The sequence below is a fragment of the Liolophura sinensis genome, chromosome 6 (assembly GCF_032854445.1).
Source record: "Liolophura sinensis isolate JHLJ2023 chromosome 6, CUHK_Ljap_v2, whole genome shotgun sequence".
Taxonomy (NCBI): domain Eukaryota; kingdom Metazoa; phylum Mollusca; class Polyplacophora; order Chitonida; family Chitonidae; genus Liolophura; species Liolophura sinensis.
In genome coordinates, this window is record NC_088300.1 from 59,970,948 (window position 1) to 59,984,585 (window position 13,638).

The window sequence follows — 13,638 nt, forward strand, 5'->3', positions numbered from 1 at the left end:
CAATGAACACATGTAATATCAGACAGACACACCATCGAGATGCAGTCCCCGGGAGGTATACATGTACATGGTATTTCTGTCAACAGGAAGAATCCAGATTTTTTTAATCTTTACGAGTCTGATCAGTCATTTCTATTTTAACCACAAACTAAATGTGTACATGTATCAAAATATTCTAGAAAGAGAAATCAAAAATTCTTACACAGTCCTATAAACCCATGTACCAGACTACATGTACATGTTGATATAGATCAAAATACTACATTGCACATGTATATGGTAAGGTGCCAATGGATAACAGTGCTGGGATAAAAATTTCAGAAAATCATGGAACATTAACCTCTTATCTCTAGCTACACATGTATGATTTCTTTGTGAAACTGAAGATAATAAATTTGAAATCCAGTAAAGAAATTAATATTTGGAAAGATCTGAAAATACACTTATGTACATGTATAATCAAGGAACATGAAGACCAGGGATATGTCATATGCACACATGTACATGTACATACACATGTCAATGTAAGCATCTGCACACTATTAGTTATATGGTTACTCTGTGATAAGATACCCGTACAGAATAATACATAATTACATTTGCCACCTTTAATTCCATGTACACATGGCATTAAACCACTATCATTCATGACACCATTTAGTTGGCCTAATAGTTAGACCATCCGCCTTGAAGTTAGGAAATCAAACATGGATCAGGCACTGAGACGTTAGAGAAAGGAAAATATAACTGGTTGGCCTGTGGTTGTATAATGTGAGTGGGTGGGTGTCATGTCTGGTGTTCCCCTTCAGTGGCTGCAGCACTTTGGCAGCCTGCCACAAGAAGACCTAGATTAATATAAATATATACACACACCTAATGACTCCTCATCGTCCTATGATTAAAAAATTACTATGCAGAAACCATGGAGAAACCCAAACATACATGTACAAATACAATCATTCATTCAATTCCATGTAAAGTACTCTATCAGGCATCCAGTGTATACTTATGTATATACTTATGTATCTGAACACTGAGCATTCTGCTGATTTCCAATCTTCTTCACTATAGGCATTTTCTCCTAGACATCAGAATCTGATGAAATCAATTTGCTGACATTTAACTTTGTTCTCACTGCAACTGCCTCAGGAACGAGTTCTTAATTTAAAGCTGGGATTTAAAAATAGACCAAGAGCATGATTGCCTTGCAATACACCGAAAAGCCAACAACCGAACAAATGATTTCTGTGACATTGGAGCCCTGTGTTTTCCATCCACCTAAGTCTCTGAAAACACATTCCGTTCGAAGTTGATGAAGGAACCTAATAAATGTCCCTTGGTTTTTTAGGACTTTTTCGGGAATCAGAAATTAAGGGTTCCTCCACAAATCTAGCAACTTTGAGGCAAGAGCAAATACATGTACAAGCAAATAAAATGGCAATTTTAAGCTTTTCAGCCATGCCTGTTTTTGTGAATTCTCAGTTCAAAACTCTTTTAAATTGACCAACTGTGCACAGCGACATGTATCTGTGAGAAGAAAAGCATTTATCACCTTATTATAGACAGAACATTAGCTACACAGGAAAGAAAAACGCAAGATCAACCCAAGATGAGGAGAGGAAAGTATGATGTAGCGTTAGTTTATGACATATATGTACATGCAGAAAGCTGCAAGCTGTGTGCTAAACTACTGTAAATGACACCACTGTTACAGGCGTCTGAAGAACATGGTAAATTACAACCCTTCAGGCTCACACGGCCAATTGCTCGTCGTTGACAGACAGTTCCCAGTAGTAACATGTAAATCTTCAGATATCCGCAGCATCAGGTGTTCTGAGCTGTGTGAGAATGAGGGCAATCTGTTTCTAGAGATTACATATCAGCTTTATTCCACTTGGGGCAAAAATCAGGGGATATCTCTAACTCAATGTCACGGAAAAAAGTCAATCACTGCCAATCATGATTACGTACATGTTCCGGTATGTATATGTACATGAAGACAAATACATTGTCCATGACGTCATCAAGTGGCTTATACATGTATGTACAGGAAATACATTGCATGTGTATGTAATTTAACTTTCCTAAATTTACGCAAACGCGATTGGTCAAATTTTTGCATTTATACTCCAAGAAACAGAAAAAAAAGGAAGCCATGCCCATGTAGGACTACTCTTCCTAAGAATACACGTAGAGCTGACAGAGACTAAAGGCACGCCATGTGAAATGACAAACAGAACACTTTAAATACAGTGTATATCTGCTTTTGTCTGTATTATACATACACTCATAAACAAGAGCATCAGTACAAATTCTGTGGATAGCCTAGGATGAATGAACTTTGTTTAAACAGTAGTGCCTACCTCCGTATATGACCTTGATCACCAACCACACAGACGTGCTTGGTCAGCAAGTGCATATGCACAGCTGAGTAGGAGTGCTTGCCAAAAATAAGCTAGTTTGATCAAAATCACTTTCCAGCTGATGTTAAAAATATATGCTGTTGTTCATGGATAACCAGTATGTTTTAAATACCGAGATATCATCCATGTGTTACACGTGTTTTGCAACCACCAAGACAAAGTCACCTGCAGCATATCCCTGGCATGCAACAACAACAGTATTGACTGTACTTAAGGATCGACTGTAATAAAACTGAAAAAAAAACGTTATGTTGACTTTTTGTATGAATTACTCTGTGGATTCATACTGTTTGCACTGCGATTTTTTCGCTTATACCCAAATAAACCCAAAAAATATTAGTCAATCCTTAAGTATTTCACATTTCACTTCAGCGTATACACAAATGATAGACCTATCACACTCACAAATTAAAGTTACAAAAATCAACCTCCTAAATAAGGCTGTGTACATCCATGAACTCTTGCATCTATATGTATCTACATTCATGTACAGGATCATTTACTGTATACTGTAGCGCATGAATATGATACTTATCAGTACATATTGATAATAACCTGAACACTGTACTTCCATGCTAGGTGTAAAAATCTCACTGCTACTGGTGTGGATTATTGAATATAATAGCCAGGGGTACTGAGAATGAGGAGCTGCCAAGGCGATTGTTATTGTAACAATACATATCCTCCTTGCAAGCTGTCACTAAATATGGTGCATGTGTTGCATCACTGTTTCTATTACAGCAGGCCTTACAATATGAGATATTCCTCACTACCTACACCTTGCCTTAAATTAACCTAATGAATTAGATGTTAATACAGGTATCATTTTACATCAACTGTTCGTTAAGGTAATGAAATCTGCTGCACACATGTAGGATCTGTTGGATGTTGAATGATCTGGGTACCAAGCTTGAGAGATAGTATTGAATGAGACTGGACTGGATTACATGTAGCTCTTTAACTCCTACAGGTAAAAGATATGCATCAACCCTAAACTTAGTCTCAGATTATTTCCACCAATACATCATGAAAAAAATGTTTACCCATAACAGGATTTTAATTTAATTCCTCATTGTGACAACTAATATGCATCAAATGTGCAGAATTTACAACAAACATGTATTTCCCTCCTGATATGTTATAATAAAGTTTCACAACAATTTTCAGAGTAGATTGGAATTAATGTGCACTTTAAGAAAACAGTTAAGCGAAGGACAAATACAAAAAAGTTTATTTCAATCACAGGTGTCAAATCGCTGAATTTACAGAATCCCCCTTAATGGTTGTGCACACCACGTAAGATGCTGACCGACTGACTAGTCAGTAGTGTAGAGTAAAACTGGACTGATAAAAAGGTTAACCAGACTCTGAGGTAAATGGACTGACCACAAAGATGCTACAGGTAACTACGTTGGTGAGGGGATAATAAGCAAAGGCAATCATGTATACAGAACAGGGCTTCATTTGTAGCTAGCTAAAGCTATCCAGATGTAAAGAAAGATCTACCAGAGTGCTTTGTTCTCTAACGGATGGTTGTGTACTAGACAGGAACACCTGCATGGAAAGAGCTAACTCAACACATGTGCAGTGTTCATGCGGTCAATTCTCTTATTTGTACGAACGAAAAGTTCAAGAATACATGCCACATTGAGCACGTAGTGGGGATTGAACTGCACTAGTATAATGAACGCCAGCTTCTTCATGTACCTGCATTACGACCAACCCTGGTCACAGAGTGTCCAAAATATCCACCCTTACATTATTTATAGGTTCATGCAGTTCAAGGAAAGGCAACAGGCCCTACTGTCTTAAAATGGAATTATTGTGGTTCATAGATTGTTCATGTGAAATGATTAGAACAGATGCATGTTACCAGATGAAATCAAAGCAGGCAAATATAGTACATGCACATACATGTATCTGGCTTCATGCTGAAACTTTTAGTGGTGCCGAATCTTTTAGTGGTACTGAATCTTATTGGCACTGCTCCACAAGGTCACCCAACAAATTTTTGTTGTCCTTTTCAGACCAATTTCAGGCTAAGAGACGATATTGCACTTGCCACCAGTGATGTGAAGATTGTATGTGTATACATGTATGTAATTCATAACTTAGCCACAACAAGGCTGGATCTCTTACTTGTACTTCCTCCTGTCATTATGTACGGTTGTTGATGTTATTCACTGAAAAAGAGCAGATACATGTACGCATAATCACACCATTTGCACTTGGCCTGAGTGCAATACAGAAAACCTTTACATCACAGTGATATTTCCATACATTTTCATTTGGTGTGTTCATTGGGATAAGGCATATGGTTCTACACAGACAGTATCTTTCTGGGATTAGTCCACCTTATATAGGACGAAACCCCAAAAAAGCGCATCCCTCCTACAGAATCTATTCAGATACGTGTAATTAACTATATTCCCATGTCCAAAAAAAAAAACCATCAGTTTCTAATTTAAAATGATGAGTCTTGTTACTCCCGTATCAAGTGTTATCTGACTTTAACATACATGTACAAACATACATGTCAAATCAAATTGTCAGGAGATGTATGCCAGTTCCGTGGGGCAAACTAACCAGGACAACACCTTATCTAGTAGGCTCAATAACCACATGTGCTCTTGTGTATGCACTCAGTGCATCAGTGCTAATCTGAGAGGGTTTGTTTTGAAATCAAACACCCAGGAAACCTGGATATTTTTGCAGAGGTGGAAAAGTCATATGCATGGCAGTTCTACTGAATACCATGGCAGTTCTACTGAATACCATGGCAGTTCTAATGAATAGCTTTTCAGTTCTGTTTTCCTTCATACACACACACACACACACACGCGCGCATTTGAAAAGGTAGTGACTGGACTGGCACACACCACATCTCCCAGGCAGACCCACTGAACAAGTTAACCGAGATAAAGAATCCCTATCTTGAAGAGAAAAAAAATACTCTACACACAACATGTAAACAAATAAAGATAACTGGTAAGTAAATACACCAAAAGCATGTGGGTGTTAGTTACAGGCATATGAATATGTAGCTGATACATGAACGTTTGTTCCCATTAATCACAGTTTTATTGAAAACAGCTGGTGAATGTAGATCTACATGTACATATAGTTATACGTAAGAGTTTCTTTCCTTTGGGCAAATTTATAATCTATTGCATTTACACACATGGTGGATAAAAGATGTATGAATATTTCAGAAGACATGCACATAGGGCTTGAGCAAAGTTAAAATTCTGATTCTGTGTCACTCCTAAAGCTGAATTCCATGATGTCTGGGACAAGCTTTAATTCCTCTCTGCCTAAAGACTTGCCTTGTACCCTGGAATCAATCATGTGATAAAAGCATTCAAATATAATATCCTCCAGTCACATACATTGTAATTATTTTCTCTGTTTACTTGTCTGAGGTTTAATATCACTCTCAACATTAATGCCATACAGTGGTTGACTTGCTCCTCAAGTACATGTATTCTTGATCGCATATATTGTGTATGGGAAAAACTGGGACATTTTTCACACATCTCATTTGAGGACTTCATGAAGTCACCAAATTCTTAAGTTGCAAACCTTCATTATAGGTCAGTTTATACAAACACCCCCCCCCCCCCCCAACAACTATTTGTATGTACATATATATGATTCAATTGGGTTTTAAGTCATATTTAACAATTTTTCAGTCAAATGATGAGAAATCAGGGAAAGGTTTAAAAATCAGCACCAAATTAAGTCGACCACAGAACCCCATGTTTCTAATGCACCTACAACACACATATCAGTATGTACAATAGGTTTCATTTGTGCTCTATGTTTCCTTTTTTTCGCAAGTCACACAAAGTGTGATTTTTCTTTTTTTGTGTGTGTGTGGATTATACTGTTGCCTTGAACATTTTGTACATGTATATCACACTGGTGTCCCCTTGTAGCAGTCCCTAATACTGCGGACCTCACATCCGCATAGCTAGGGTACCTTAACAGAACACCAAGCCAAATACACAAGACATAACATGCCTTTTCATGATATATAGTACTCCATGTGCATGCAATGATCTCAGGATTGTAGGCTGTCCATGTAATCAACACTTCTGGCTTTTTGGACTGTTTCTGTTAATAATGAACCCACAGACATTATCAACTGAACATCAAGACGAAGTGACTCACAATCAGCTATATGGAGACCAGGTTATCAGAATAGCAGGCATTTATTTTAAGTCATCTGAATGACTTGCACAAGTTTTAGTCATACAAATTTGTTTTGTCAACAAACAGAGCAAACTTTCTATTCATAATGATGTCAGAAGACCTGCTTTTAGTATTACATGTAACTCTTCACCCAAACATGAAAGAATGTATGTATTCTTGACCTCCAGATAGTCTGCCTACAGATGGGAGTGTCAATTTGAATCTTTGGGAAATAAGTCCACATGTACTCCAAGTGACACAGATAAGTGCAACCATGAAAGACATCACCTGTACTATCCCTTCTGTACTTTCTTTTCTTACTACTTGAAAATAAAAACACACACACCCACACAGTTCCATGATCACAAAGCTGTATAGCATACTGTAATTCTTCAACCTTTTCGCATGTTTGCAAGGTGTTTATTTAAGCATATTTTGAAAGCATTATTCTGTGTAGACTTATAAAATTATACTTTTTGTGAAGCCCTGAAATTGACCAACCAAATTAATATAGTTTTGTCTCCAAAATCAATTATAAAAGGTGCACTCAAAGTTGCTCTTTCATTTGTAAAAAGGTTGAGGAACTAGGGTAAATACAGCCAGTGTGCTAAGTGCCAGTGCACTGAAATTAACTTTAAATCTCAGTAACAGTTGAACTATCAGGGATACATACACATTCATTCTTATTGCAGTTGTAGGTTGTAAGATTTTTAGAAAAACTGAATATGCAAGAAAATTAAGAATCTTGAAATGACATAATAATATTATACCCAAATACATCTACTCGATATAAGTAGTGATAAGCTACATGTACATGCCCATCATTCAATAAATTTATGGAATTTAATTGTTCATCTACAATTTATTTCAAGAACTACTTACAAAAGCTGTGTGTCAAAGCCTTTTTTGTGCCGAAAGCAACATATGAAACATATAAAGTGGAAGAAAAGCTAGATTTAAGTTAAAAAAAAAAAAAAGAAGAAATTTGTGTGTAGTGTATTAAAGACTCAGACTACTGAATGTATAACTACAGTACATGAAGTAACATGTAGTTCAATACATGCTAATAGTAGTGATGTATTGGTAAGAAAGGTAAAGAATGACAGTCTGAGTAGCCTAGCAATGTCGGTAATATGTTTCACACCTGCAGTCCATGTGAACATATCAGGTTTACCTGCAGGCTTTTTAGGGCAACTGGTTATCTCTGCAAAGCTACAAAGTTATCTGACACCTGAACTCTTTGTAAACATTTGGGAAACAAAGAGTTCCTGACTTGGATACTTGACACCGGGCACAATAGGTTAACTCCAATAAAAATTGGGTTTTATGTATAAGTGTATTGTGCATGTAACTAATACCTCATACCAGGTTGACCACTTAGATATATAATGATAGTCACATGTACACTAAAAAGGCTTCATAATGATTCCAAAATACAGTCCATTACCCACTGCAAATTTACGGAAGGTGTTCACACCAGCCAGAGTAAACTTCTGACCGCAAATATACTGGTTCATGTGGGCAAATCATTTAACCATAAATATGTACCACACTACCACAATAATGCGGTCAAAGCAGTTATATGGACCAAGGTTTCATATGGTCCTACAGATCTACATGTACATGAATACTCCCTCTGACTGTCTTCATAAAGCTCCAATATCTACATACATATCATCAACTCAGTTTTCAAATCTCAAATTATTTTTAAATGTAAATTAACCCTTATCATCACCTTTGTTTTAAGCACTCCATCTAAAACTGGCTAAAATTCTCTGACTCCAAGTAGAATAAATTAGTGAATAAAACCACTTGGCACATACAGTGTAAATGATCGGCTGACATTGTTTCGTTTTTTTTTCTCTATCAAACATATAAATGTTCAAATCAAAATTGTTTACTTTCATGCACATATATACATGTACATATATGTAATTGAACCCTACCCATTCAGTTAAGTTATAGGTATATGTACATGTAAACTTGCTTGCAGTTTGCTGAGAAAGCTTTAAAGGTGAAGAAAACATAAAAATGACATAAAGTCCAGATGAAAGAGTGCGAAAAGTTATTCCTAATGTGGTCTTCATATTTTTTGAAATTTCTCCCTAAATAGAAAAAAAAAAATTGAAAATAATTTTTGTATGGTGGGTATTTGGGACCACCTTTTGGTATGAATAGTCTTGTTAAATAATGTCACAAATGAGGATGCAACACAGCTTTAATAAATATTTTTGCACAAAAATTTGTTCTTTTCAGCTAATAAATGTATTAAACCTCATTTTGGATCATATTTATATTTTTAATATGTTTAATGTTTAATATGTTGTAATATGTTCAAAAATATTGTCATAATTTAAGTTAAATGCATATGTTTCAATACAAACAACAAATTTACATTCAAATAAATTTATCAGGCAAGCATCACATCTTTATTTAGAACATTATTCAGCAACAACGATAAAAACCAAAAGTTGGTCCCAAATACTCACTGTACAAAAATATTTTCAAATACCCTTTTCCCTTGAAAAAAAAATCCAAAAAAATATTAATGATCATATTTGCAAATAAGTTTTGACGCGCTTTCATCTGATTTTGGCATCATTTTTATGTTTCCTTCTCCTTCAAAAGCTTGCTCACTAAGTGACAGTTTCACACAAGACAAAATTAATAATTTTATACATTGCCATAGTATAGTTCAGATACATTTAGAACATTCTCCAACAATCTTATCCAATTTTTACCACAGCATATAGCATGTAAACTTCAATATTTTTTAAATTAATAACAATAGGGTCTTACGATACATTCTTTTGTAGAAAAAAAATGGCATTATGAGGAATACAGACATGGATATGAACTTCACACTGACCCTACATATGTAAAGGGAAAAGGTTTTACAAATGTAAAGCTGATTAAAATCTGTATAATTGTAAACTACACTGATAATTATATATTAATACCTTCACATTCCTGGCTACCCTGTGACATGTCATAGCACAAGCCACCAAAGGACATATAAATACATAAAGTACTAACCAATCAACTCCTGTAAATCAACTCTTTCAATCGAATTTTAAGCAATATTAAAATGGAATCAATCACTGATATTGCAGTGGTTTATTGCTACATCCATGTATGACTGGTCATTTACCAAGTGCTGCAACGTACATTCGTTTACTGTTGCCTCAAGGAAAGATTATATTAGCGACACAGTGATGAAGTATTGAAAATGTTTAGAATCCATGCAAATAGTATCATAAAGATTGGACAGGAAAGGTAAAAGGTGAAGATGAATCCAACACACCATGACAAACAGCCACTGTAAAACTGACCCTTACACTATACAATACCTAAATTTGGCTGGGGCTTTGGAGACTCAAACACTAGCATTCAATCTTTACCTGTCATGTTTTCCAGGTACAGATATCCAGCAGTAAAAGTACCAAGTCAAAGACATCCAACCCTGCAGCTGTATGGGCTGTTAATTAGCATGCAAAAGTAAGAATGTCAACAGTGTCAGTGTATTGAGCTGAAGCAATGCTACAAATAAAAGAAATTATGTAATGGCAACTGCACTCAATAAGCATCAGTCAGCACAACCCACTCTTGAGTATTCTTGTTATGGCAGAAAATACAATGGCCACATGCTGTAATTCGGATATGTCATAACAGTCTGCAGACCGCAATGACTCTAACCTAGGAGAGCTTTAACTGTACCAAAGACATGGTCACAAACAGCTCCCTTTTGCCCACTCTGTATGATTAAGCCACCCAGTAGGAGGTCTGAAACCAGCTGGTATAATTACACTGTCAGACCCACCATGCCTGTGCGTGAATCCTGAGCTTGTACAGAACATGTACACCTAGAGTTCACATCCAGCTAAATGTTTACAATAGAACCAAAAAGTACATCTGCAAATAGGCCAATTTATTTATTAAATATATGCACATGGGCCTGATGTGAAGATTTAGTATGTGTACATGAACATTTATCTCTAACACCTGAATTTCCTCCAGAAGGCATGTGCAGCTGTCAAAATTTCCAAGACCTTACAGTTATTCCTATATTCCAAGTGCCCTCAATGGAGATGAAACACCTGTTTAACTTCACTTTAACCAAATATCCTAAAGCTTAGCATACATTTGCATCATCAACTGTACAAACACAAAGCATCTAGAAATATCTGTTACTGGCTAAGTGTGGTGCTAAGGTAAAGATTGTTACAACCTGGGCATGACACAGGGATGGTGTTTCAAGTACATCAGTGTAGTTCTTCGATCAAATTTATTATACTGGTCACTGAATACTGTTAGCAAGTACACATAGGTGTAGAAAACACCTAAATGGAACAGTACAGCATAAACTGCCATATTAAATGATATTATGTCAAAATACCCCAAAAAACAATTACTGTTATGATACTCATTCTTCTCTTGTGATCCATGGTCTCCTTGGCAGTTGCTGATGCAATTACATGTACAGTATACTGGGTGTTTGTGATGTCTTCTTTACTATGTCAACACAAAACTATTGAAAATTGCATTTTTAATTCCCCAAAAATCAGTAATTCAAGCTGTACCTGGAAGCTCTGAATCACAACAACATGCAGAGCATTTTCAAAGCAATCAGCACATGTACAAGTTTTCAAATCCAAGTATCCAGCCAAAACAGCTTTGAGAAACACTACACTGTAAATTTCAACAGCATTCTAAGACCTGCTGTATGCCTCTGGAGGTTTCTAATGACTGATTACCATGTCAAATAAATAGTACAGGAATGAAGCAGTGCAGTATAAATTGGAGTCATACAGAAAATGATGTTTCTTAATACATGTGCATGTACATACTAGCCCACAGTAGCAACAATAACAAAAGGTTTATGCATTATCCAATCAGAATACACAATAAGTGATAATGATCAACAATTCATATCAGAAATTTCTTATATTTATTCTCATCTCATTTATCTTTTAAATAGTTTAGGTTGTTGTTCATTTTACTGCGATGATGGCTGTGTTAAAGAAGAAGTAGTCTGACAAGCTAATTACTTATTACATAACTTTTCAATGGATTAATTTATGAATGGAATTTGAGGAGAGCCAATCAAATGTTTGCTACATTTATTTCACGTGTCTTACACTGGCTATACATGTCACAGACATGTGACCGACATGGCCCGATTATGGGATACGCTTTTTACATGTAACACTATACACACACAGTAGTGTACAACTGGCCACAAAGACTAATACACCCATAAATGTACACAGGGAGGATTTACTGCAGTTGTTAAGTGTTTAATTACATGTACAAGACATTTTTTCAGCAATTCATAATAACCATTTTCAAGCCTAGATCTCAAACACACACAACAAGCACATACTGGCTCATATGATAGTTGTCAACTAGCAACAACACTAGGAAACATTAGCCTAATTCAGATGCATTAATTAATAGCAGATATACATCAGGGTCAAATAAAGCTTCTAATCACAACTGTCTTTGACTGAATTTGGACATCTATTAAGTTACAAAAAGTGCCTTCAAATATGAATATGCACTGTAACAAAGGAATGGACAGATAACTGGTTTAACTGCCACATGAGTCAGATCTAACATTTTATAATCTTTACATTGTCCTGCACCACATGTTCAACTTCAGAATTTGAGATAAGAATTTGGACATGATGTATTTTTCCTACATGTATGATGCGTTTCTGTAGTGTGTTTCATATTTGTAGGACATCTAAATTCTCTTTAATTTTGAAAAGTATAGCACAAAACCTTGAAACTATAAGACTGATTTTGAGATCTTCAACATCAAATGTGCATTAATACATGTCTACAATATGCTCTGCACTTCACGTATTAACTTTCATTTGAGATCTTTTGACGGAAGTTTTCTACTTTCTTCTGTCATTCTTGATAACTTTATTCACCAGTTTTTATCACATATATCATACAATGATATGCCCATCCTACGTATTACAGTAAATGGCAGTAAAAAGGGATAAATGATAACATTACATAAATGTGTTGTAAGGTGATAGGATTAAAGCTTGAAGAGCTTATTTTTCTACAAAACACTTTGAGCATGATGCACATCTTATTCTGTAGTGTGTTGTAAGTTAATCACTTCCTTTTCTTGGCAGACTAAGCAGAGCAATTGTCCACTCGTCTGCCACTTTGGTGACAGCTTTTCCTGTTAAATATGTTGTATATGCAAATAACATTTTTGTTTGTTTTTTTTAAAATCCCGTAAATTCATGAACACAAATTAAATCTCAATTTATATTGAGAACAGCTAATATCACAACCTGTCAAAACATTACCAATTAATTTTGTGCATGTTATTGAAAACCACTGCTCATAAGGAAAGTTAGTAACTACACATTCACAACATAAAATGTAAACTCTGTGATTTATCTGCCTGATTACTTTGAATCCCAGAACTGTTTCAATAACTACATTTAGGCCATCCTTAATCAAATACCATAAGTTAGATGACACCAACCTAGTAAAATCAACCTCGCGCTATGCCATTAATATAAGATTTTGAAAAAGTCAGCTCTGAAAACAGGCGTTACCAGGGCACATACATATGCATCATCTTAGTGTGCTGATATTTATGCTACACTGGTCGATTGTCAAAAGACTATAGTTCAAAACTGACGAATATTATGGTCTAAACACTAGTCACTGCTTTGCATTTAAGTCGCAGGGCCAGTGTAGCGGACGGTCAATGGGTAACGCTTTACTGCATCCCAACGTGCCAAAGCCCTACAGTACTACATTACATAGCTTCACAATCAACAAAATGAGAGTGGGATACTCACGCAAGATGATGCTCTGTTTTATCAAAACTTGAGGAGTTTTTCAAAATGCCTTTCTTTGGTTTCTTCTCCGTACAGGCCATTGTATCACGGGCAACCGTCGAATTAAATGTCAGTTGAAATAAACACTAGGTACGATAACTAAACGATGCCAAGAGAGCAGACAACCAGACTCGCTGTCTGGCGCT

At 35.8% G+C, this 13,638-nt stretch overlaps 1 protein-coding gene across 1 annotated transcript in view; it reads right to left on the minus strand.

The window, feature by feature from the left end:
• The window catches only part of LOC135466271 (protein phosphatase inhibitor 2-like), a 30,453-nt gene extending 16,842 nt beyond the window's left edge, over positions 1-13,611 (minus strand). Inside the window, exon 1 of the mRNA XM_064743683.1 lies at positions 13,454-13,611. Coding sequence (XP_064599753.1) covers positions 13,454-13,533 — 80 coding nt within the window. The 5' untranslated portion in view covers positions 13,534-13,611. The remainder of the gene's footprint in view (positions 1-13,453) is intronic.
• Between the last annotated feature and the right edge of the window lie 27 nt (positions 13,612-13,638).